General features: G+C 39.0%; 1 protein-coding gene and 1 long non-coding RNA gene across 3 annotated transcripts in view; one reads left to right on the top strand and one right to left on the bottom strand.

Moving 5' to 3' along the window:
• GFRA1 (GDNF family receptor alpha 1) overlaps positions 1–23,827 on the top strand; it is a 150,838-nt gene extending 127,011 nt beyond the window's left edge. For both annotated transcript variants that reach the window (XM_065672340.1, XM_065672341.1), the window contains exons 8-9: positions 20,809–20,865; positions 22,767–23,827. In XM_065672340.1, the coding sequence (XP_065528412.1) occupies positions 20,809–20,865; positions 22,767–22,928 (219 nt within the window). In that variant the 3' untranslated portion in view covers positions 22,929–23,827. The remainder of the gene's footprint in view (positions 1–20,808; positions 20,866–22,766) is intronic.
• LOC136010718 (uncharacterized) lies at positions 17,020–27,112 on the bottom strand. Its single transcript, XR_010610975.1, has 3 exons — positions 26,808–27,112; positions 25,547–25,699; positions 17,020–19,840 (listed from the first exon to the last, which is right to left on the bottom strand). It is a non-coding gene; the product is annotated as an uncharacterized LOC136010718 (long non-coding RNA).
• Positions 27,113–27,360: the final 248 nt, after the last annotated feature.

The raw sequence follows: 27,360 nt of genomic DNA, 5'->3' as shown, positions 1-27,360 counted from the left end.
CTTGTGCTCAGTACGCCAGTCAAGAAATCGTTATGGTCTTTCAGTCTCACATTCTATCACCGCTTCTTGAGCTGTCATGTTGGCTTATTTGAAAGGGGCAAAAGAATGAGTTTGGATGTGTACTCACACCATGTATTCTTCAAGAAAAATGCTGCTTCTGCATTTAGGACATGCATGGAGCTGAAAGATGATAATGAAATAAACTTCAAGTGATAGATTAGAGTAGATTAGACCAGTTGTTACTACATTGTCAGCAGAGATAAATAGAAATTTAAGACTTTCGTACTGGGTTTGCTGTAATATTTCAGGGGCATTTTGCACAAGACAGAGATGATAGGAGTTAAGATGGTTAAGGATATTTAAGTCTAAATTTCTGCTCTGAAATCATTCAACTCCCTGGCTAGTTCTATACTTTGTTCGCCCACATTTATTATAAATGTCTTGCTCTAGTTAACCTTGGTTCAGCATTCAGAGGGAATTTAAGGTCTTTGTGCTTTTGAAGAAGTGTAAGCAGTGGACACACGTAATTGGGATACATGACCCTTCAGACTACAGGCAAGCACTTTTCAATAGAGTCCAGTATGTGAATGTTATTGTACTCTCAGCAGCAAAGTTTAAAAAAATATGAGATGGGGATTAAAGAGCTCAAACATTTTTGTGGGGAACAAGGAGGAAAAGTGAAACCTAGACACTTATATACGGCAATTCTCTCTATTTGCATATAAGACTAGTGAGTGTTTAGAACAGACATGGGCCATATTGCGTGCTGTTATTCCACAAATTAATGTAATTTTACATAAACTTGGAGTTTTACAAACATATCTAATATGGCAAGTCTTAGGACAAAACCAGGGCTCACAGTTCTCTGAGGAGACCAAGACTTAAAACATGACTCAGAGACTGGGAATGACTGTGATTTTCACTTGTAAATCTATCTTTTGCAAAGCCTTCAGTGCTGTGTGTGGATCTTCTAATCTGATGTTTGAAGTACTGTCTATAATTATTTAATGTAGCTTCCCATATGCTAAATCTTATTATTATAAAGCACTGTGTAGGTGTTTGGAGAGGGTTAAAAGCTTCGGTGTGATGTTCTGAGGATCAAGACACAGCAGGTGTGGAGCTTTGTGGACAGGTAATTGAGTGGTGGGTGAATATAAGCCGGAAACACAGGCAGCATGTAGGTGTGCTTTTGATGAGGGGATAGTACATCTGCTGAGATGGTACCCTGGAATAGAGGCAAAGAGAACTTGATGTATCCACTGAGCACCTGTATTAACTTGCCCAAGTGCCTGACACCCTCCTTCCCCCATCTCTTCACACAGCCTGTGATCTTTCTGTTACTTTTTTGTTATGTGAAAAACAAGCACTCTCCTTCCAGATGCTCTGCCTGCTTTGTCCCTTGGGAGTAGTCGTACTTGGATCTCTTCCTCTGGGCATTGCTACTACGCAGAAAGTTATAGTGTGAGGCAAAAGATGGACAGAAATATAAAACTCACCATGCTGTGCCAGAACAAAATAAAAAATAATGATAAAAAATAAATTATAGTATTGACTATGTTTTGTATGAAAAGATTTAAATTAACCTCCTATATTTCCAGGATGACCTGACATAATGGGGTCAGCCTGCTGGTACAAGTGATTTAGAGAACACTTATTGGCAGCTTTTCTCCTGAAAAAGCAAGACCTTTAATTTGCTTCAGTAGCCATTCTGTTGTACCTAAAGAGGTCTTGTGTGCCTTGCATGTTCAGGTAAAAGTCTGACATTCAGGGATAATTTGAAGTTTCATCTTTAGTCTTAAACGTCTCATTTGGAGAGCACTGAAGAAAATGCTGTATTTTACCGAAAAGGACACTGCTTTGTCCACTGATTTCTTTGATGTTGATTTCAGTGAAGTTAATCCTTGTTTGCTTCAGCACCATGCTGGAGTGGGTCCTCAAAAAATGGGGATATATATGTTTCACTGAGGCTGTATTCATTTACTGCATGATTCTTGCGTCTTTCAGATAGAACCAGAGAAGGTGAGGTCCCCATGAGAGAGGGACAGGTTTGGGTTTTCAGTCTGGATGGCAATCCTGCTGTCCATAGGCAGGAAAGTGGTCAGCAGTACATCTGCATTACTGTGCAAACAATGATCTCAGTGCTGAAAGTCTGCTTTGCAATGAGCATATGAGTACATATGTACTAGTGGTATGATCTAGACTGCACCCACTCAGAGCAAGGCTACACTTGGGTTCTTCACTGTCTTTGCCAAAGAATTTCAGGACCACACAAGATGGATAATTTTCAAGCTTGTTGGAATGCTGCTGAAGCTAAAGATCTGGTTAATAGATCTGATTAATTTCTAAGTACAGAGTCGTTTGCCTCTCTTTTGAACATCAGAGGAATAGTTTGAGGATGTAGCCAAGTATCATATCCTATAGGCTTAGATGTATCATATTAGTGTCAGCGTTGCTATGAGACATCAGCCATCAGTAATCAGTAGAAAATTGTTCTCATTTACCAGCCTTGGTTGAACTTCTTAGTTGAACATCGGGCCCCCTTGCAAGATCAGTCATGATTTGTAGAGTAAAATACAGGCTAAAACTCTCTGACAATGTAAGTCAGCACATCCCTATTGTTATTATCAGAGCTACACAGATGTACACTGGTAAACATTCAGTTTCTTTGCCTTGTGGAGCTCTTTGTGACAATGGACCTTACATTTAATGATCAGTACTCTGACAAACCATTTTTAATGTTGGAACTCAGGTATGATAAACTTCTGTTACTGAAAGCCAGCAAAATGGTTTATTTTGTATATTAGAATTACAGTTTATATAATATTTTTTATTAGCATGCTTTTCGTTATACCAAAATACTGTTGCATGTACATTGCTGGAGAGCAGAATAATTTAGAATTATTTCATCAATGATAAAATATTTTACAGTTCATTTAAAAAAAAAGTTTTAATAGTCTGAGCATCTTTAGTCTATTATAATAATACTGTGCTTTATAGCAGACTGTAAAACTCCAGACTACAGTTTTAGGAATCATGCAATTTTGTTTAATAGTTTAATAATTGTTCAATTGAAAATGAGGATGAGGTTACTAAAAACCTATTTAACAGCTTACAAAAATACAACTTTATTAAAGTGTGCTACACGCCTTTACAGAAAATGGAAATTTCTGTGGACAGATTATAGTTCTTATCCTCAGAAAGAATTTTGCAAGTTATTGCTACTAAAAGCAGATGTAGCGTTTGCAGTGTTCCCCTAAGCTACAGTTGTTTCTACATTTCACATCAATATCCTTTTGTGGGAATACCCACAAAAGTACAAAGTGGTAGAATAAGCCAGAATCAGAAAATTGGATAGCATCAGGTAAGCCAAATCAAACTATTCATAGCCTGTGTTATTACTTTATGTGGTTCTTCATCATATTAAAGGTATTCCTAATGTCATCCAACTTTAGCTTTCAATCAAATAAGTAGTCCATCATGTATTTCCCTTTTAAAACAGATCGCTATAGCCTGCAAAAAACAGCCATAAAATGCAGTATTATAATTTAATTTGAAGGCATAACTACTCCTAATAAAAATTCTAGGTCGTTGCATTGCGATGGTGGATGTTTAATCATACTGTCTTTGGAAGTGTAGTTCATAACATATTGTACATTTATGGGACTTGACAAAGTGCTTTGTTTAAGACATATTGTTTGCTGTTAGTAAATATTAGGTTTTAGCCATGACTCTGCTTCCATTTATACTTGTTCAAGTGAAAGTAACTCTGGCTATGCCAGGCTGACCCTGCTGCAAAGCAAGTGCAGGCAAAAGCAATTGTGCCACCAGGTTTCTAATGGAATGGAGGACAAGAATAGAATTCTTGCAATCATTAGCACTTCTTTATTTTAACTGGAATAGCTTGTAGGAGTCCTACTTATATACCAGAATCCCATCATACAAGCTATTCCACAGGCTCATAGTGAAAAGGTACTCCTGACCTTAAAAACACAATGAATTACAGTTAACTTCAGTGAAGCTAAGATATCACCTCATAGCCTTTATTCTGAAAACCACATAGTGTATTTGAGTGCTCTGGAAACAATAAATATTTTACTATTATAAACTATGTTAATGCGCTGTGTTATCCTCAAAAAGTATGTCCACAGAGATACGAGAAGAAAACCAAAGTAAAAGGCTTGGTACTGTCTCAGTTAATTGATAGAGTTGTTAGTACAGAGATGTTTCTGTCTGAAGTATGAAAATAGCTCAGCAGTTGCCAGAATAGATCAAAATCTAACAGATAAAATCTTTCTTTATCAATTATGCCATTTTTAGAAAGAATTGTTATTTGCTAGGCAAGGAAAATAATTTCACAAGACTTCTATAATTGAAATGTACTTTTTTACACAGTTATTGAAGCAGGTATTGATGTTTTTGTTTCACAGTGTGACAGTTTAAGACAAATGACAATGTGGAAGCTAAAGAATTTTGGATAGCGAAGCGTGTTAATCACACATGAGCACATTTTTATGAATTGCATGATTTCTCCATCTTGTGGGGGGATGGTACAGAGGGGGGTGAGAAGTCGGGGGAGCAGCATAGGAAGTTGTTACACGTCTTTGTTCCATGGGGGAGAAGGCTCACTGGTGGAGAAGGACCCTGATTCATTGTGCACAGTCCTGGTGCAGGGTTGTGAGGTTTGTTGCTCCTTGAAATCCCCAGCAGCTGGAGAGATGGTCCCAGATCCTGGAGCAGGGCTGTTGGTGCTGCCCACCCCAGAGTCTTTTCCCAAAATCTTTGTTCCCCAGTATTATGAGTTCTTGGATACATAAGTGGGTAGAGAAAAGCTCAAGGGTGACTACTGCATTCAAATGGCACTATAATTTTCTGATATGCTGTCACCATTTTTGCTCTTACAGTCTGCTTGTTGCAGACACTTTGGGACATTTTGTGGCTCCGTTCTGGTTTCAGCTTGGACAGAGTTGATTTTTTTTCCAGTGGCTGGTGCAGTGCTGTGTTTTGGCTTTAGTCTGAGAATAATGCTGATAACACACTGATATTTTAGTTGTTGCTCAGCAGCACTAACCCTGGTCAAGGACTTTTCAGTCTCTCATGCTCTGCCAGTGAGGAGGCGCACGGGAAGCTGGGAGGGAGCAGAGACAGCACACCTGACCTGAACTAGCCAAAGGGGGTATTTCATACCACAGCACGTCATACCCAGTATATAAACTGGGAGGAGTTATCCAGAAGGGACCAGTCACTGCTCATGGACAGGCTGGATATCAATCGCTGGGTGGTGAACAATTGTATTGTGCATCACTTTTGTTTACTGTTTGATTACCTTTCCCCTTTTGGTTTTTATAATCTCCCCCTTTTTATTTCCCTTATTTTTATTTGTAGTAGTAGTATTATATTGTACTTTACTTACTGGAGTGTTCTTATCTTAACCTGTGGGATTTACATTCATCTGACTGTCCTCCCCATCCCACCCACAGTGGTAAAAGGGGGGAGCGAGCAAGCAGCTGTGTGGTGCTGAGTTACCAGCTGGGTTTAAACCACAATGTGTTCTTAATGATCAACAGGTTGTTTGCATAGATTAGCCATCTATTTCCTAGGGCACACCAAACCTCTGCTGTTCTCTGGGACAAGTGGTTGATAACATTTTTTCTACTGCTACAGTAAGGTGTCAATAAAGTTCAGTGTCTTATCTTCACAGCTGTCTGATTTATTTTCAGTCCAAAATAATTTTAAGGAACATAAGAACTGGGTGGTATGCGGAAGCTGCTGCCCTGTTGTGATAGGTTGTGAGTAGTTAACAGACAAATAGAGCTCTCCAGGAGCCTCAGGAACCTTGTGCACATGTTTGTCTATTTCTTCGTAGTTTCAAGTGTTTCATTGCTGGTTCTCACTGAATCATTAGGGAGAATGTCGTAGAGTTAAAGCATTTGAGGAAGGTGTATGAATGTGAGTACTCCAGTGCTCAGAAAAATAGAAAGGATAACCTGATGTTACCCACTGGATGAAAATTGGCCTGAAGGCTTTTACCATATTCTCTCCTTTTACACATGTGGAAGTGGATGTGGCAGCTTTGCTTTTCCTCTTACACTTAGTCTCATGGCAACATTACTTTCCCTGGCACATAAATGTAACCTTTCCTCTGGAGGTCTAAACATCTCTGCAGGACCATCAAAGAAAATCACACTCCTTTATGGAGATAGATTCCCAAAACTCTACACAGATAGCAGCTCTAATCACGAAGATTCTTTTTAAACACTTTTTAAACTTCCTGTACTCTTATAAACCATTCCTACTGGAAATAATAGAAATTCAAGAAATAATACTATAATATCATGAAGGAAAGTTCCCCTTAGGGAAATGATAACCAAGACTAGTTCTGCCTATTTATGTGATATGAATTGTTAGACTGTTAGTCTCAATTTACAGGCATATCTCCACTGTATCTGAAACCTCACTTCCAGTTAACCATTAGTCTTTATTAGAATATTTTCATTTCTGTTCCCCCCATCTATTTTATCTTCTTTTTTTCCTTTTTTTCCTCCTTCTTGCAGATCTGGTTGCTAATCTTTTGGCACGCAACTGCCTTATGGGCCTATTCTGGCATGAAATTTATCACTATACATTTTTATATATTCTCTCTAATGATGTAATGGCTAAATGCAGATTCAGGGATCAAAAAGAGGCTGCACAAGACTGAGCAGGAGGATGCTGAGCCCGTCCATTACAGGAGGAGTCACCATGCCATCACTGTCTTGGCTGTCTTTACAGATACAGCAGGGAAGGGAGAAGGGACTAAGGGTCATGGCCATACTAGGGTGCAATTAAGAGACTGGAGTAGTATTCTGATTTGGTAAATGACTCTGCGTCAACCCTGCTTCCTAATCCTTGATTAAAGAGGATACATTGCCTTCCTCTGCCAACAGCAAACCCAAGTATATGAAGTATGTTTATGCATATAAAGTCATTTGAGTCTAAAGAGGCAATCACACAACCTAATCAAATTCTGCTTTTGTTTATACACTTCTAAAGTGGAATAACTCCACAGTTGTGTACATTGCAATTATCCTTAAGTGTACATTGTAATTATCAGTTACTCCCTATATATATATATATATATATTGCATCATTCTTTCATATTTCTACATAGCCCATAAACTAATATTCTTAAAAAATAAATTACCCAGGCTCACAGTTACTGTGTGGCAGAAATGATCAAAAGCATTTCAGTAATAATAAAGAAGATTTTGTAGAAATAGTATCTACCTTGTTACCAGCAGCAAATGAAATAAAGAAAAGCCCAATGAAAATTAGAATACAATAATAAGTAATCATTCTAAATCATACATTGGTGACAAGGCAGCATAGCAGCAAGAATAGGATACTGCTGAAGAGCTAAAATGTGGAACCTTTCCCAAAGCATGCCTACATTTTTCAAGGAGTCAAACCAAGTTCACAGGACAGAAAATGAACACAGTTATTAGCCAAATTAGTTAGCCTGTACTCTTAATAAGAAAAATAAAATTAATGATAACAAAACAGCTGAACAGAAATATATTCTTGTTCTGCTTTTAACCTGTCTGCTCATTTTACTTCCAGCCTTCAAAGTACATTAGTAACCAAAACTGGAATAAATCACACCCTTTATCTCCTACTTACTTTTTGTCTCTATAACTCCTAATCAGCTGTCTTACCTGAATAATAGATATCTATGTTACACTCAAACCATCTACTCTACAGTATTTTTCGACTTGCTGTTGAGTTCCTGACCATGAGATACTGTCACCAATTAGAATTCCCTGCCTTTGAAATCAGCAGGAGTTCAAAATGTTTATTTTAGTCTGTACTTTGGAGGATGGCCTATTTCACACCAGATTGTAGTTCTAATGAGTGGACTTGGCCTAATAATCCCACTTCAGGTTAAGTCCTCCTGCATGCTTAGCTCTTTCCATGAACCACAGGTAAACAGACTGACTGGTGTGCATAATGCAGGATATATTTTCATAGTTGCACTCAGTATGTGTCCTAAAGAATTACAGGATTATCCTCCCTCATGTCTTTCTTAAAACAGAATTAGGTATTCAGGGCAGTAATTTACTAAATACTTCATTACGTGGTACTACTTTATTTTTCCAGATGATTGACATTTTCCGAAGCCTCAAGTTGCCTCTAATTCAAGGCTAGATATGCATAAGCACACACATAAACGTTTGGATGTACTGAATTCATGCTCAGATTTGAAATGCGTGCTTTCAGATTTATTATGCACATGGCAGGTAAGACATGTAGCAGGTAGGATCTAAGTAGCTACCTGCAGTCGTTAAGTACCTAATTTGTGCAGAGAGTTGGATAAGTGGGCACGTAAATTAAGAGTGCACGTTTGAAAGCCAAGCAGTTATAAATATCTGTGAAAATCCATTCCTAAATTTGTGTCTGCACAAATGTGAAAGGGTGGTTTGATCAGAACTTTTCTGATTAACAGTGTTTAGTATGATTTTTACAATGGCTTGCCCTCCTCTGGAAAAAAAAGAGTGTGTTAACAGTTCCATGTATCCAAGTTAAATTCTTGAAGACCATTCTATATTGAGTTCTATCTCAGTATGCCATCCTGCACGCTTCAATCACATATGTAATGTAATTATGTGGTTCTGAGGGCAAATGTACAGATCTGTTCCTGCAGGGAACTAACTGCCTGTATACAATTTCAGAAGTCAAATGCGAATTCAGAAGGAAAAATTGTCCCTTTTTGCATACTGATTTTGAACTCAGTTTGACAAATTCTTGCAGCTATTTGCAGAATCATATTCTCATCAAGAGTTGGCCTAACCCCTATTAATTTTGATTAAGATTTCCTGATTATTCCTGAGGATTCAGTCAGGGTTATTTGCAGATGGGAAATTCAAATTGTTATAGATACAACTGCACAGGTTTAGATAAAAAACACACCTGTTCTAAACCCAGAGAACAGCTTAATGAGGATACTTTAGGAATCATTAATTAAGCAGAGGCTTTTCACCTTCAAACTGATGGCTCAGATACAATGTCATATTTAGTAGCAACAACTCTTTGATCACCGGCCTTAGTGAGAGAGCTGTTCTTTTTGGGAGCTGAACTGGTCATCCTGAGTCCAAATCACAGGGACAGCCCCTAAATCACAAGTCATGCTGGCTCATGTCAGTGTAACAGAGTACTGGACTCTGGTGTTTCATGAACATTTAAAGAGAGCAACTGGCAAAGCTGCAGTTCCAAATAATCTCCAAGCCAGTGAGACACATCTGCTCATGTGCTCTTCAAGTCCTTATCATCTGCTGCCCTTTGTTATGTACAAAGCCTGTTGTAGTGCAATTATGTTCATCCATGCACAGCATGTCAGAAGTGCGATGTCCCATGCTGTTCAAGAGGTCACTGAGCGTGAGCAGCATGATAATATCCCAGATCCCTTTCAAGGATGCAGTTCTCAAATACTGGAGAGGCTAATCCCATCTTGGCCACTGAACATGGCATCTCTTAAAGCCTTTAAATTCACTTATTACTGGAAGAGAGAGCTCAGTACGCTAGTGCAGTATCAGTGCTGGTGTACATATGCAGCCTGTATATACAATACATGTATGTTAATACACAGGCACAGTCTGCTTACACTCATGCCTCATCTCTACTAATGCTGTCTTAGGTCTGATTTTCCACCCACTGGTCTGGAGGTATGAGTGATACAAGAAGCCGTATTGTTGCTGTAGTTGACACACACCCAGATGTGGGTTTTTTTTTTTTTTTAATGCTTTCTGTAAACTTGATGGCAATGCATAGGCGCTGAAACATACTAGTAAGACAAAGCTGATGCTTGCGAGTATTAGATGCATCTGAATAGGTAGCTCACAAAAAACTCCCCTCACTTGCTCTCCTCACCCCTCACCCTCTGTTTTCTACTTGCCTCAGCTCAGTACAGAACTATGAATAAAACAGTTATGCACTCAGAGAAATATTGCTGCCAACCATCATCAATCAAGATTCTCTACAGATAGCACTCTCAAGATGTTTTCCTAGGTGAAACCTTCTAATCTCTCCCTTGAGTCCCACTAAAGGATGTTAAAATTTGGTAGCTTAGGGCACCTTCAAGATTTTGCTTGTGGGGTTTGCAGTAGAACTACATGTAAGGATACAGGAGGACTGTCCCTTTCTAACAGAGCAGCTCATCCCACAGAAAGGGAAATGAAGGGCATGGGGAAACATCCTGGGTGCTTTGCGATATTTTAAGTCTATATCCCATTAACTCCTCAGTCTCTGATGAAGCACACTGCCCGAGGTGCAAATTAGTGCCAATTTTGTACATTGAACCTGCCCCCTTAAGAGAGGAAGTCCTCCAGAACCACCTCCTCATTTAAAAAATACTACACAGCTGTTGTCAGTATTGACCTGAGCTAGATTAAAAAAGCTGCCTCGGAATATAAGGCTTTATGTCCCATAAATAATGTCTTGAACTACCCAGTCTGTCACAACATAATACTTCAAAAAGTAGGCAAACTAGCCACAATAAATCTGCAAAAGCTTCTTCCAGTTTATTATGGAAACCTTACAAACTATACACAAAGTGACCCTGTTGATCTCCATTACTTGCATTATTAGCATTCATCTATTTGTATTTTCAGACTTATCAAATGTAAACATAAATGTAAGCCTTTTGTCCTGTGAATTATTTATGTGATAAAGCAGGATCATACGCTGTGATTACAGTTTTGCATAATCTGCTAATTATTTGCATAATCTGGTTATTAAAGGCTCAAATTTGTTTTAATAGGGTTGTAATTGTTAAACATCTAACATTCACAATACTTTTTGTGTCTAATAAATTATTTCAGTGATAGAATAAATTTCTCAGTACTTCTTACTGAGCTCAAATTTGAGGCCATGTATGCAGATGATACTAGGAAGTTACTTTTCATCTTCAGTTGCTGCTGCCTCACCAGTGGCAGAATTCCAGTTGGTGTGGCACCTTTCTATTAAGGTCGTGATTCTGCAGGCTCCTTTTACATGAGAGTTTCTCTGCTTATTTGAATAGCTTCATTAACTACAGTGTAACTGTTGTGAGCGAGAGCATCGTTCATGTGTTAATAATGGATATGAGGAAGGCCACTGTAATATAATCCATTAAAGTATAGTCCACTATAGTATAGGCCATTAAAGAGAATTAGTGTTAGGATGTCACTCCTCATATTTTTGAGAAGAGATGGTTTTTCTCACCTTCACTCACTTCATCAGGGGAAGAATGAATGTAGGGTGCTACATCAAAGTCTCTTAGAATTATTGAGTTTTAAGATGCATACTGCAAGGGCCTTTTAATAACATTTAGAAAGCTGACAGGACAAACCAAGGTCTAACTGAGCTAATGGAGATCTGTGGACAAGACCAACTTGATGTTTATTTGTTTGTCAGTCATGATTTAAGTCTTTTGAAATGTATGTTTATTGTAGAAAATAAAATACCAGCAATCAAAACTGTATTATTTTAATTCATGTTTAGAAATTAGAATGCTGTCAGGATTTATTACTCAGGAATACTAGCAGTGAATTTAAATACCTTTCTACAAAAGTATAAAGGCATATATTCTAATGAAAACAAAGCTAGATTTTTATAGAAGCAGCTAACAGCTCTGCTTACAGTTGAAGTTGTCTTACGTTTTTGTGTTTAAAAAGTCCTGTGTTCAGTGACTTTGAACTTTGCCAGTACATTAACTGTGTGGGTGAATTTTTTCATGTTACGTGTGTGGCTCTGGCTGAATTTTTAGGAAATAACTGCCTGTCAAAATTACAGGATACTATACCCTCATTTCTTGTAGACTCACCTTGGTAAATTTGCATTATTCTGAATGGTATTTTCAGTGCTACAAAGGAACACAGATACTGAGGCAAGTACTGCAGCCAGTTCACTAAAGTGTCGTCCGTGCCAGTTCTGAGCGTACATGTGTGCACCTGCAGAACTCAGATGCAGGATTAGAGGAACAGGGAGAAAAATGCTTTAAATTTTTATTTCAGTGGCACTTCTGATTGTGCCAAAACTGCAAAATTCACCAATTACTGTAAATCACAGCTGTTTGAGATTGAATTGATTTAAAAGAAAAAAAAAAAACCTAGTCTCTAAGTCATGATTTAATGGGACTTGGGTACAGGCATAGCCACATAACTACAGATGTGAGGAAACTAATACATTGGGCTTGAAACGTCTAAACAAAACTGAGGAGGGGAGGGTATAGCTCTATGGTGCGTGCTCAAATAAGTGCTTAGTTTTTTCTTTCTTTCTTTCTGTCCAAGGTTACCTCAATGTCTGTAGCCTTTGCTTTTGCCTTTGTAATTGCAGCAAAATCACTTGTTATCTGAGGTGGTTTTGAAACCCTTTTAAGGCTTTCTGTGTTTTCTTTCTGTGCATAACCAAGCCAGTACTCACAACGCACACATATGGTTAATAAAGGTCTTGAATATTTTTAATCACTTAACCAAAAGCAGATATTCCTGATCATTCTCCTCCCTTCCCTTTTAGTATTTATGCGTGAACCCAGTGCTCAAGAAACCAGCAATAATATCAGTTGCTTAAGGTTGGCATAGCAGGAATGGAAGCTTCCTATAGGGCTCAGCAGTCAGGCCTCATGCAGGCTGGTGCTCAAGCAAGCTTGCCTTGATGTTCCCTTCCAGCTGCAGGACCAGAGGACAGCATCCCTGGTCCTGCTGCCTGAGTGTGAAGACAACGCCTGACCTGATTTACTTAATCTCTTCCACATACTGACAGTTCAGAGCTGGATGTTTCATGAGGCTCAACGATGTGGTGAGCATCCCTACTGAGCTCTCTCCTCCCAAGTCTGCCTTGGCTTGGGAAGTTCCCAAGTTTTTCTTAGCAGGGAGTCCCAGTCACACACTGTCCTGTCATCTGTTCAGTGTGATGGAAAGCTCACCTGCGAGTAACAGGCTTAGTGCATGCTCCTAGCAGAGGGAAGCGCATCACAGCCAGACTTCAGCCAGCAAGTACCTGCCAGGGCACACCTGGAGGTGTGAGATGCCATGTAGGAGCACTGTAGCTGCATTAGTGTGGTGCCTCTTTTCAAGGATCATTAGCACAGTGCAGTTCTGGCTGAGCTGGTTTTAGTCCCCTAGTAGCCATGGCTGACAGCTGCTCAGGAGTGTTTACACCACACTCCAGTGCACCAGAGAGCCCAGTCTAATAGGGGAGGTGGGTACTTCACCTCCTGCCAAACAGAACAACTTTGTTTGCATATTCGGACACGCAAGGGCACACAATCCAGCCTAGGGAAGTGTTGTGGGATCTGTAGTTCTTCAATGGCTTACCTTTGTTCAAAATTAAAGGCTGAGTATGTCATTTCACTGGGGTTGTAATGGCTTTGTGTTCATGCTGCTTTGCTTTAGATGCTGTTCCCTGCACAACAGCCAGATGCTACCTGTAACTGCTCATTGTGGCGCTAGTTTGATAGCTGTAGTGAATCACTAGGGAAATGTGTTTTAATAATAAAATCCCAAACAACTCGATTTTGGATTACATGGCTCTTCAGTTTTATAACTAGAAAAAAAGCCAAAAAAAATACCCTAGGCAGCATAAGCCATTGAGATATTAACCTAATAAAACGTATTCTGTCTATGCTTTTTGGTATTCTGTTTTCTCCTCTGCCCTTCTTCATGCAAAAATATTTGCTCGAGGCAAATCCATAAAAAGGACCATATTAGGAGAATTGCATAATATCCCCTAAAAATAGGAAGCGAGAATCTGGGAGCAGGGAAATTAATTCTCCTCAGATAAACGAACGACTGAACACGAAAACAAAATTGTTAACGAGTTACTGTGCTGCCATGAAAGGTAAGTCAGTCAGTTCAGTTGTCTTGGCTGGGTGTCATATTTTGTGCTGTGCTCGCTGGGAGACTAATTGCTTGAAATAAATATTTGAAGACGTGTGTGTCTGCTCCTTGTAAGCTTTTGATCAGTTTGGTGTTGCTGATAGCATCTGTTCTTCATAAAACCTGTAAGGTTGCTGTGAGGAAGGTTTCGTGCCATGTTGTCCCAGCCATATAAGTGCAGTGAGAGACAGGGCTTAATTAGGTCTCACGTTTATTAACGTAAGGATCTGGGAATGGTCCAGCAATAGTTCATAAGGTACGGGTCATCTTTCCTTCTATCCACACTCTTTCCTGCCCCTTTTGGGAGGATTACTACAGCTTGTCCCCCTCTAGTCAAATATTCTTACAGTTACAAGATCGAAGAGAAGGGAAGTTTTGTTCTATTCATATCAGACTTCATCAGCTCTTAGGTGTGTTTCTTAGATGTCTGAACCAGTATCTGCTGCTAAGTGTGTTTCCATCTGCAGCCATCAAGGAGCACAAGAGTCTGCAGTGGCTGTTAGACCAGAGCTAATTTGGTCCATTATTACTCAGTAGTCCAGGAAAGAGACCTGGTCTGCCCAGAAGACTCGGCAGTGCTCCTTCACTGATTAAGGAGCTGGGAAGCTGTAGCAGAACATGGACGTATGTCTCAGCTACTCTCCCCAGAAGATTCCTGTGGGCTGCCCTGGGGTTGAGACTTCTTTTCAAGTCCATTTCCTTCTGAAGGAATGCATGGAAACATCTCAGAAGATGCATCAAAAGGAGTGTGACCAACAGGTCAAAGGAGGTGATCCTGCCCCTCTACTCTGCTCTTGTGAGACCTCACCTGGAGCATTGTGTGCAGTTCTGGTGTCCTCAACATAAAAAGGACATGGAACTGTTGGAACAAGTCCAGAGGAGGGCCACGAGGATGATCAGGGGACTGGAGCACCTCCCGTATGAAGACAGGCTGAGGAAGTTGGGGCTGTTCAGCCTGGAGAAGAGAAGGCTGCATGGAGACCTCATAGCAGCCTTCCAGTATCTGGAGGGGGCCTATAGGGATGCTGGGGAGGGACTCTTCGTCAGGGACTGCAGTGACAGGACAAGGGGTAACGGGTTAAAACTTAAACAGGGGAAGTTTAGATTGGATATAAGGAGGAAATTCTTTCCTGTTAGGGTGGTGAGGCACTGGAATGGGTTGCCCAGGGAAGTTGTGAACGCTCCATCCCTGGCGGTGTTCAAGGCCAGGTTGGATGAAGCCTTGTGTGGGATGGTTTAGTGTGAGGTGTCCCTGTCCATGGCAGGGAGGTTGGAACTAGATGATCTTGAGGTCCTTTCCAACCCTAACTATTCTATGATTCTATGATTCTAAGATCCACCATCCCTTTTTCACTTTCCTGACCAGGAAACGGACCTCCCTACTTTGAGATTGCCCTCTGTTTCTTTCTCACGCTGAAGTACTCAAAACCAGCAAGATCCTATTAATGTGGAGCTTTTAAAATGTCATGTGTGTTCCCTTAAGAGAGCCAGAGCTTTGTGAAGGTGAGCTAGGTAGATCTGTCACTTCACAGCGCTGCCTATTGAGCAGCTGTGTGGTGGTTTTGAGTGGGATCTTACTTGTGATTTCTGAATGCTTGGACTGGGAAACCCAAGGATGGATGGTCCCAAAAGCAGTCAGGGCATCCTGTAGCACTCAGTTCTGCCTATGATCCACCACCCTGCCCAGCTGAGGCAACATTGTGGGGAGAAATCCAGACAAGACCCCTATACGAGACTGGGGACAAGCTGTGTAATTTTAGGACAGGTACAAAGCTATGGTGAACAGAGTTTAGGGCTGGGAGGTGATGGGATCTGACAGGACTGGCTGATAACAGTTTATTGCAGTTCACTATAAAACTCAGTGTGCGTTTCCCCAGTGCATGTTTGGGCACAAGGGGCTAACTGGTTTGCTTTATTTAATGTCTCCTAGCTAAAACACTTGTGATTTGATTCTTACTATGCTAGGTGTTACCTACGTGGCTTTGGAGAATAGTGCAAGCAGTGTCTTGGTAATACTTGTTTGTAAAAGATACTTTCCTCACTCTACAGAGTGGGATGACAGGACTGTAGTGCTTTTATGCAGAACAACGACTGATAATTTCCTACCCCAAGCTTGTGTCTTGAGGGCTGATTCAGCAGAGGAAAAAAAAAAAAGAAAAAAGCAGCAGAAAAGATCTGACTTCTTTGTTACAGGACTGTGAAAAGCTGATTGTTTTTATGGCTTAAATAGCTTTGCACCCTGGCTGTATGCTATGGGTTTCAAAATTGCTCTGTGCTGAATTGGATCCTTGTTTTAGTGGCCTGTGTCTCTGACCCGCACTTTGCTTATCTTCCCTGTTGAAAGTAATTTATACTCCAGCATGCCGTAGTACTACTGTGCAAAGAAGAAAATACTGTTGACAGTTGTGATGGATGCTGCTACTGCTTAGTGAGTGCAGAAGAGTTAATCTGATTGCATTTTTACAGTCTTTATATTTCTCTGCTTATTGTTTGTGTCTTGCTCTTGGAAAAACAGGTTAGATGCGTAGTAAATCTCTTTAATCAACACAAGAGGAACAAAAAGAACAAGCACCCTCATTTGTTACAGCTGCTTCAGAACCATGGTCATTTGAAAGATGTATTCTGGAAGATGTGCCTCTTTAGAAAGGCTTGTTAATACAGGCATAACTAACTCAGGAGAGGACAAAGGCACTCATTAAACTTAGCTGAAAAAACAGATACTTATCGTAATGATAATCCTGTTGCCTCTCACTGTAATGTCTAAGCTATATGTTCCATAAAGCATGTGAGGCCCAGAGTGTGTAGCTAACAGCAAGGGACTGGTTTCTGAGTCTAGATGCTTATTCTGAACCTGTTTACATTCAGGTCCAATGCATTCACTTCCCTTTATGTGCTTCTCCTTCCCCCCTCCCCCTCCCCCCCCCCCCCCCAAATTAAAGCTCAACTCTGTTTGCAGCCATTCCCAGTCAGACCTTTTCCTTGCTGTGAGTAACATAGGTTTGCAGGCTGTAGCAGAGGTGTGAAAATACAAACCATAAATGTATGAACTGACTCGTGAGATACCAGCGCAGTGTTTAATGCATTTATTAACCATGTAGTGCTTTGATTTGTAAAAGCTAGATGCATGGTTGCAAGATAGCATTTCTCGAATGAGCTCAGAGCTACGGTGTCTGCGAAGGATGTAGGTAGAGGGATTTGCGGGATGAGAAGCAGAGTTACTAGGTTTGGGAGGATCTCGTGATGTTTATTAGGTGCAGGGCAAGAGAAGACTAGGTTAGGTGTGAGCAAGGACATACGACTGAACTCATCTAGGGGCATTAGAAGGAAATTAGAAGGGATTAGAAGGAAACATGAAGGCCCACAGAGCCCTCAGAAGGTCCACAGAAGGAAAAATGTCTCTATAAGCAATCATCCTTTCTCCTTTCAGAAAACCACTAGCTCCTCTTCTGATCCTTATTCACCCTTCTTTCTAGGAAAGAAATAAGTGAAATTTTGCTTTTGATCATGAGAGTTTTTTATTTTCTGAGCATGCAGTTGGTTTCTCTACCAGTCCTTGAACTAAGCAGTTTAGTTTGAATATTAAATGCTAAAGGTTGCGAAGACCAAAAGAACCTTGTGTGACTACTGGACAGGATGCTGAAGCTCAGGAGGAGGTGTATGAATGTGATTATCTCTAAATATATTCTGTTGCTTGTGCCACTTCAGTGATCAGATTCTCTGTAAAAGCAGGTGTTCATTTTTACAGAATATAAAAGCTTAAGTCAGTGCAAGGTTGTAGGCAGTATGGGGCAGCTTTATCAGAGTAGCCCACGTTACTGAATTATAGTTCCCTGCAAAGCCAGGGTGGCTGTCAACCTGTCTTATGTCCCTTTGTTTTACAGTCAGAGGCATGTCACAGCTGAGCATATAAATCATTAGCAAATGCTATTTTACCTCAGTGGGAAAGATCTCATACCTCTTTCCATCTGCTTAACCAGTCATTTTAAGCTGCTTTTCTTTCACTTTTTATTTAGTTGTTATTTTTATAAGCCCAGCCCTGCCCAGCCGTTCTGCTACATGTAGTCTTTTCTGCCAAAGAGTGGGACAGAAGATTTTCCCCCTTAGCCTGTTTTTAAAGGACATGCACTTTCTATAGCCCTTTCTTCAATATGTAGTTTTTTGGGTTTGTTTTGGTTCTTTTACTATTATTTATGATTTCGTGATGCACTGTTGTATTACAGTAGTGCAGCCTATGCCAGCATTTCCATTATAACCCATTTTTACAGGTTTATAACTCAACAGTAAAAATGTACTCTTCCAATTTGAAACTTGGCATGCAATGTCTCATCTCATTCTCAAACTGATAGTTTTTTCTTTCCCTTCACCTTCCCCATGGAAGGAGGTTGCATTTTTGCTGTATCTTTAAATGGAAGATGCTGTCCTTTCTGTTTTGAGAAGAGGAAAGCCTGCCTGATTATTAAAATTACTTTTCACTTCTAAGAAAGAACTTTATGAAGGAGGATGCATGTGAATAGGTTTGTTGATGTTAGCATGACTGCAATATGTATATGGATACAGAGAAGCATTACGTTCCAAATTAATGCTAGGGAATATTGATCAAAATTATTGAAAAGCTTTTTCTATGTTCCTTTTGTTTTCAGCTGTTGATTTTACCCTTAAAATACTTTTCCCAAAGGTAAAGATGTTTTAGCTGCTGCACTCTATTGTATATCAGGCTGAATGAAGTAAAGAAAAATTTTACTGCATATAGACAAAATAATGATATTTTCGTCTTTTCTCATTTGAGAAGCACAGTACAGAAGGAACATAAATTCTGACTTTGGTGTTGAGACTAATACGAAGTGTAGACTTATAGTTAGCACAGTGTTGTGAATTCATATCACGAGTAAGCAGCAAAACACAATGTTTCCAGTAGGCAGATGCTTATGTGGACTAGAAACTTAGCTCTGAATGACAAACTAAGAAATATGAGGCTTGTACAGTCCTTACAGTTTACACTGTCAAGATCTGATGCTCTGAACCTGAGTGCAGCTGAAGCCTCACATTCCAATTCAATGTAATATGGGTGTTTTGGATATAAGAAAATCAGGATTGAAATCCAGTTTCTCCTTTACCCATTCCCTGGAGCCAACCAGGAGTTGAAGTCTACACAGTTACCATTAAAAATAATCCTAACCTCTTGAATACTACCATCACCACTGCAAATGAAGGCTTCACTGTCTTGCTTCATGTTGTAGCAAATGTATTCCAGGCATTTCTCTTTCCATTTGGATAGTTAGATTTATGCTTGCCGTAATCACTTTAGTGTACTAATTAGAACAAAGGGTATGTAAGAGAGAGATTTCACAGAGGGTGTTTATTAATTAATTGAGCTATTATTTTGTCATATATTTGAAAACTCTGAACACATATACAGTAAGCATTTTTACCATGCCTTTCTTTTTAAATACCAAGCTGTCTTTCTTTTAAATCCCAGCTGTTTTAGTTTTCCAGTTGTCTCTAATATATTTATTTATTAAAGTGTCATGAAAAGCAGAGTGCACTTCCTAATGAGAAGTTCAGTTCCTTCATCTGGATTCTAAAATCAGTAATTAGGTCAAAGACTGTTTTGTGTCCATAGGCAGCACCGATGGCTCTCAGATATAAAATGAAATAGCTGTGCTTGGAAATGAATTTTTGACGGTATAAAATCAGAATGTTCAGCACTTTCTCACGTCAGCATTAGTCCAGTCCATCTCTGCCAACACCAGTGGGATTCTGCAGTGTAAAATGAATGCAACACAGTGAGAGCAGAGCCTAATTTTTTTTACAGGAAGTAAATTGCGAGTCCAGGTGGAAGTATCAGATGTGCCCAAAGCAGTCAGTAGTTTCATTGTGTAAATCAAAGTTTTCTGTTATAAGACTTGATTGTACATTTAATATCGGTAGCTCCTGTAAAAGAGTGATGTGTGTTTCTGGAATATACAAAGAAAGAAATTATATTGAAAATCATTGAAGTACTTAAATCCACCACAGTACAATTCATTGAAAATACCTTCAGCACGATGGGGACTCCTATTGCTATTGTAGAAAAGCAGAAAACTCCTAGCACAATCATGTTCACTTCAACAATGGAGATATTAAACGCCTTATGATGCTTGACGGAGTGCACACTATTGCTTTCATTTTGCCTGATGCTGCTACCAGAAATGTTTCTTACACAAGTCAGTGTGGAAAGCACACTGTAATAGCAACAGATGGATGCTCATCATAAGACATGGCTGAAGATACAGCAGATTCATTTTTCAGTTTTTGATCGTGTAAAATATTCCTGCATTTAATTATATTCCATCTACAGTAATCAGTGAATTCAATGTAAACAAGCAGCTCAATCTGACTTACAGGTATATATGTTAAAAGACATTAAATATTCTTATTGTAACTTTCTAAAAGAGACTCTGTAGCAGCCATGCAATATATTGAAATTATATCTGTTTTCATAGTAATACCTGGAAAAATTGCAATAATCATTAAGGATAAAATACTGTGCTGTGTATTCCTAAAACTGAGGTGTATGATATATTTGTTGGTAATATGCAGTTGTATTATGGTTGTTATTAACTGTCATATTTCATTTCTTCTCATGAACACCCAGTGCCATTTTTAAGGGGCCTCAGAACATAGCATGTTCGCTGCAGCTGGTGGCACTCATCATTGTAATTACTAAGTACCCTTAGCTGACTGATTGAAGTTTTGTTGTAAATTCAGATCAGAATGTGAATGTTATTGGAAAACATGCGGTTACATTTGGAGAGTTTATTTGCTAATCATGTGCAAATCTGTCAAAATTATGGGAGTATGACAACCCAGGCAATTCATCTAATTGTTTTGTGCCACTGTATGTAAAAATTATACAGAGAATAAATCTCGCATTTGTTCGTAGGCACAGAAGAAGCGGAAATCCAATGAATCTGTAGATACAGAGCTCTGTCTTAATGAGGTAAGTGTGGATCCTGTATATTTCAGGTGTCTCCCCATAATATAAAATGTTCAAAGTCTGTTAAGATTATAATGGGCTTACCTCTCACTAAAGTCTTAGCATTGTTATTTCTTACTCAGGAATCTGGAGATGGGCTCAAAGTGGCTACTGCTGACTTTAGATAATAGCAGTATAGTACACATTTAGGCAAATCCCATAGTAATTAACATTGCATCTGACAAGTACACTTAGTTAATAATCCACAAGAACACAAGCTGGTACGGCTTTTAGCAGGTACACAGAAATATAGTGGACATCATTCTGTGGCTAAAAACAAATGACCACATAGGGCATGAAATTATGTTCACATCAGGAGATGTGATGCTCATACACCAGGAGACAGACTGGCAGCCCCAAGAGACATGAACCTCCCAGTGCTGTTTGAGTAGTCTGCTCAGGCTGACCTCCAAGCCCCCTTTCAGACGTAAACATTACATCAGTTTCCATGTCTGTCAGTCCATATCCTTTGTACTGAGTCTCTCAGGAAGCTTAGTAATTAGTGATGTACGTAAATTAATTTCTACTGTGTGGAAGCACATAGCATCGGCATTGGAACAAGACCAGCTGCGCAGGCATAAGCCCTCAAAAGGATGTGACCATATATTTCAGGTTCTCCTTCACCAATCCAGATTTTCCCATTCTTCTAAACAATGACAATTCTGTAGCCCATTCCTAATTCTTCAAATTCTACTAAGAATTTCCTGTACATTCTAGAATGAAGCCTAATATGTGAGGGAACAGTGAAGTTTAACAGACCTGTTGACATTTTGTGCTGGCTGAAAGACCTTACACAAGAAGGTCCTAGTAACTGTAGTTTACCATAAGAACTGCTGGTCTGTCTTATCCCATACTCTGTTACAGGTTCCAAAAAAGCATCTACCCACAGTTCAGTATATGAGAATACACTGTGATAATTCCCCCAGTGCCTCTATTACTTCTAACAAGTGGTATCAGAGTAGAGGAATGGCATGGAAGTTTATCCATGGATACCTCCCTGACTCTGTAGACAGTCATTCATGTGGAAACTGATGCTCTGTACTCATTCTTTGTATCTGGTCCCCTGGGTGTTTACAATTTGTACCTAGAGAGGCTCATTGCCTCTTCAGGATGGGGGAGGTTTATCCCCTCTGTAGAAGCTGTATCCTTGGGGATTTTCAGATCCAGAGTAGACAGGGTCTAAGTAAGTTGGAGTTAATGAAGAGATCCCTTCTAATCTAAATTGATCTACTTCTGTGATCATATGTGATAGGGTTTTATTTTTACTGAGGATCATAGCAATGAAAAATACTCCTGCTTTACCTCCTTCTTTAAATAATTATAATCTGCCAGTCTGTACTTGCGTATGCACGTTGTTTGATTATTGGTACCGAAGAAGGCTAGGAATGTAAATTTTCATAAGCTAGAAAACTCTTCTGATCCCCTGGATTAAATTTTATTTATTGTTATCCAGAAGTAACTTGTCAAACAAAGTTGCTCTGTTGACTGTGCAGAAGTTGCAGTTTCTCTGCGGGTCCTGCACTTACTTGTTAAAATAAACTGGCATAATAACGCAAATTGCTAAAATATTTGCTGTACTTAACAAGGTGAAGTTTTACACATGGAACCATTGCTAAAGTAGGGACCTTTTAATGCTTCTTTTCTTGGGTTGTGCTGTACTGGTGTTTTTATTCTTTAACTTTTCAACACTGACATTTTGATGTCTGTTCTTATGCTTTTTGCATCTTCGAATCTGTGACAGTGATACATAGGTAACATTGGAGGGTGGGCCATGAACAAACAAAAGATTCATTTCATGACGTAGCTTTGACTGTCTTGCAATGAAAATGTGTAATGGTGACCAAGGAAGGTGTTGTGTCTTGCAGAACGCTATCGGGAAAGACAACACCGCGGGAGTCTCCACCAGTCACATATCATCGGAGAATTCGCTCGCTCTTCCTGCAAGCTTCTATCTAAGCACACAGCTCACTCTGATGACACTTGCACTCTCACTCTGTTTGTTCCTAAGCTCATCAGTCATCTTGTAGCTGCGTTACAAAAGGACATGTAAAAATATTATCTGTTTCCTGTCCTCTGTTGTATCTCTGGAATTCCAGGTCTGGGAGCTCAGCTGAGGCACTCCTGCTAGAACGGTTGCAGTCAGCTGGAATTTTCTTTCTTTCTCTCTCTAAAAAAGCTTCTTGTGATATTTAGAGGCTTTGTACTTGGTGCAGTGCTACATTCCAAACCCAAAAAGGCTTTTGGGCATGCAGTGTTTTAAAGAGACAGTGTGTAAATTTGCCTGTAAAGCAACCCGGTTGGATTATTTTCATAATAATTGTTTTCCTTCTGGCTTTTCTCTGAGAAGGAGGATGGCAGTTTTCTTAAGATCCTCAGATTTGGCTCATTGAATGGTTTTGGTTTTCAAATTGATTGAACTTCAGACCATCAAGAATGCGAGGCTTTTGTCTAATGGTGAATGTTCTCCCAGAGAGTGGACTTTCTCAAACGTCTTCATTTGATAAATTGCTACTGATGTTAAACTCTTTCAGTGTGTTAGCATTTTCCTCTTTAAATGTTTACGTACTGTAAGTAATTCTGCGTTTCCTGCTGCGAAGCCATTATAATTCACATACAGGTATAATGTATGTCTTTCAGTTAAATTCTCATAAAAATAGAGTGTGGCATAGAACTTTCTAACAGTACATTTATCTTTTAATTGTAATCATCTAGCCTTAACAAGGGTGAAGATTCTTTAAATTAACAAGAAGCAGCCATTGTGAAAGCTCGATAAAGTTATGTTTCTTTAAATTTGAGGACAGGTGGTAGAAACAAATTTTGGTACAGGGTTTCAGCTGTATAGTCTATGGTCTTCTATGCTTCCATTGTGATAATATAGTCCAGTTATTATATTGTTTGTTTAATAAAAAAAATGACACAAAATTTATTTGCTCTACTAAACCAGCATCATCTGTTTATACATAGCTGATAATGTCAGTGCAAAAAATTGCAGGAACTTCACACCTTACTTCTCTTATTACAACATTGTAGAGGGGAAAGAGGTACTAGGATATCATGTAAACTGTGTTTTATTTCTTAGACTGCTAAAATCAACACAATAGGATGGTTGATCCAATTACAAGGCAACGTCACACACCCTGCCTTGGCATTGCTGACATGATGAACTGTTTTCAAGACCAGTTCCATAAATTGTTTTAATGGTTTGGATAGCGATATTGCTGGTATACATGATTTGATCATTTGGGTTTTCATTCAGTGACACTGACAGCCTAAGCTGGCTCATGATGATTTTTTGTGGTACCTAGAAGGAATTCTTTAAATGTCATCAAATAGACAGCATTTCTCCTAAGGTCTTTATATCTTACTGTGATGGCTTGTTGACTGTTACAAGCAGTTATGCCTAAATGATCAACAGTAATCAGTTGTTGTTTCTATTGAGACTAGAAGATAACTTCGCTAAGCAGGGAGTTCATCATGTTGAATTAACCAATTTACGTTGGGACTTACACAGTTATGCCCCATTCTGCTCTGAAACATCCACACCAGTTATTTGCAATACAACTATCAACTATATATTACTGTTTTATAAACTGAAGTTTGGGAGTGTGCAAAATACACATCTTACTAAGAGATTATTAAACCTATTGACAAGTTCATCTTTTGAGCTTTTCCTTAGCTAGTAATAAACACTTCCATAAATTCTGAAATTTGTTTATGTACTCTTGATTATGGCCACATACTTTAGGTTTCAAAACACTGTGTATGTGATAGAATCCTACAATACTCTGTGCCACTGAACATAACAAATTAGACAATATTACTCTTTAATTCTGTGCTGATAAGAAACTTCAAATCACTTTCAAAGGCAGCAGAGCTGCTTTCAGAGAAGAGATACATAGCATATCATTACCAGCAAAGCCCATGTGGTTCCTGTTGCTCTTCTTGAAGAAGCTAATCAAAATATTAAAAACTAGTGGCAACAGAAAAAAAAGATTGTGAGATTCATGATTTAAAAAATAAATCAAATTCTTTTATGTCAAAAGGAGTTGATAGTATAACCCATTGAAATGCTAATGAGCATAGGGTTCTGATTCAAAAGTCTGACATTATCCAATTAAAAATATTTTCAAAACAAATTAATAAACATCACAATTATTAAATCCATCTTTGATCCACAAAGCTTTCTTTCAAATATCATTTGTATTCAGCACATTAAACATTTTAAGCAGTATCGGGAATTTTAATAACCTCCCAATATAGTGCATACTTTCTGAAGATATTTTTGTTTGATTACAGTATCTCTATTACATTTAATACCAAATATTAGAGCTTTGACACTGTGTGATCCAGAATAAAAGCTATTGATCAATTATACTGTAAACAACAACCTAATTAGGGTCTGATTACAAAAGAAATTGCTAGTTATCTGATTCAATGAGAGGTACCTTTGGAAATGCAATTATGTATGTAGCAGAGGAAGAAATGGTGTTTGATATGGCTAGCCATGTTACCACAAAAGAACCCCAGAGCACTCAAGCTTTTTTTTCCCCAAGTAAATTAAAAGCACACTGAATTCTTAATTAAAAAAATAAATTGCTTATTAACCAGGCAAGAGGGAGAAAAACCTTAAGAGTCTGACACTTACTGAGGATTATACAGGCATCACAGTGCAAATATTGGTGGATTTTTAGAAGATGGATGTGGCGTGGATGATGTCAATTTAGCATGGTGACCTTGTCAATGCAGTCATGCACTACTGAAGTATGTAAATTGTTCCTTTTTTTCCCCCATTCAGTCACTAAAAAAACATATATTGAGTGCTCAGTGAACAAGCTTCGGCTGAGCTTACTATATGAATACATTTCTATCAATATAACAATAATACAAGAACTGTCCAAATACAGAATGTACATACAGATGATCTCCTGTTTAAATTGTAAATTTAACCAATTCCGTTGTGTGTAAATTAAATTGTGGCCTACCGTAAACATATACAAATAATCTTTCTCATTTAACATAACGGATCATTGTCATTAGTATTATTAGGAGTGTGTATACTCTGCTATGTTAAATAACCTTGATTATTATGTTTATGTTTCTTTAGTAGTACACACAACGACAAAATTCAGACTGAACTAAAATGTATGTCTAAGGCTTTGCGGTATTTAACATAGGTATTGCCTGCACAAGCTAGTCCAATGAGAGAGGCACCGAAGATGAACCTTTCAGATATTAACAAAAGTAAGAGCAATTGAGGCTTTCCTCTGCAGGTGAACCCGTGCAGGTGGTGACATCCACCAACAGGCAGCAGGAGTGTCTTGGTCAGTAATGAGGAGTGCAGCCCTTGTTTTCCTGACTGCGCTCCCCAGGATCCCTGCTACTTAAAGAGAATGGAGGTACCAAGCACTGAGCAAGAGCTGCCCATCCATCTTCACGGGGCCACCAGCCACTTTACACTGAACAGCTTCATTCCTACTGTGTCATGAGGAAGTATTAGGAGAAACAGGAATTCTTAATCATTTCAAAGCATTGCATAGATAGACTGTCTGGAGACCTATTTCTGGCCTTTTTTTTTTTTTTTTTAATGAAATTGTGTCCCTCTAGGACTCAACCTTTTATGAGGCTGCTTGAGGGATGTTGCAGTTTGAATCAGTAGACTGAAAACATGAAAGCATACACTTTTGCTAAGCCTGTGCAATTAGGCTGGAGGTGAAATAAAAAGAGAAGGAATCACCTTGAAATCTCAGTCTTAATTTTAATTTGTGATTGTTGGCTTAATCACGAGGATATTTCCATGAAGGAGAGATGGTGAGACACCAGTGAAGGAGAAGAGCAAAACTCAGAACAGCTCCCTGAAGGGACACACATCTTGCGTATGTCAAGTGACAGGAGTATCTCATACTTACCTTGTAATAAAAGAGCCGAATTCTGCTAGAACAGCAGCTTCTTCAGAGCAAGCAGTAAAAGGTGGAAGAAAAAGCAGTTATTTGTACAGCAATTAAAACTTCCTTTCATAAAGGGCAATTGTTTGTCTTCACCAAGGTTGATTTGCTTTACTGAAAAACATGTGTTCACCGATGAGACTTCTGCATTAAAACTCTTCCAGGCTAAAGAGCCCCCCAAGGTTGTTTTACTGCCATAAGGTTAGTCAGACTGTACCTGTTGTCCCTGACATCAAATAGAAATATATTTGCTTCTGGTGAACTTGACAGAGAAATTAATCCAGTGACTTGTTAAATATTTCACATCTTTAAATATTTGCTTTTGCTTCCCAGCTAAGTTCCTCCTATGACATTTCAGTTACTGGCTATTGCAGCTTCCCCTTTAACTTCAGAAGGTCATTTTCTCTGTACTGTACTGTAATCCACTTTATAGATTTGCCCCAGTGTTGGTTTTATTTTGGATTTTGGGGTTTTTTTTAATTACAGCCTTCACTTCTGGGGGAAAAATGTGATTAGG

This window comes from Lathamus discolor, chromosome 3 (assembly GCF_037157495.1).
Source record: "Lathamus discolor isolate bLatDis1 chromosome 3, bLatDis1.hap1, whole genome shotgun sequence".
In the NCBI taxonomy this organism is placed as follows: Eukaryota; Metazoa; Chordata; class Aves; order Psittaciformes; family Psittacidae; genus Lathamus; species Lathamus discolor.
The sequence above is the reverse complement of the archived record's forward strand: the minus strand, read 5'-3'. Positions and strand labels throughout refer to the sequence as shown.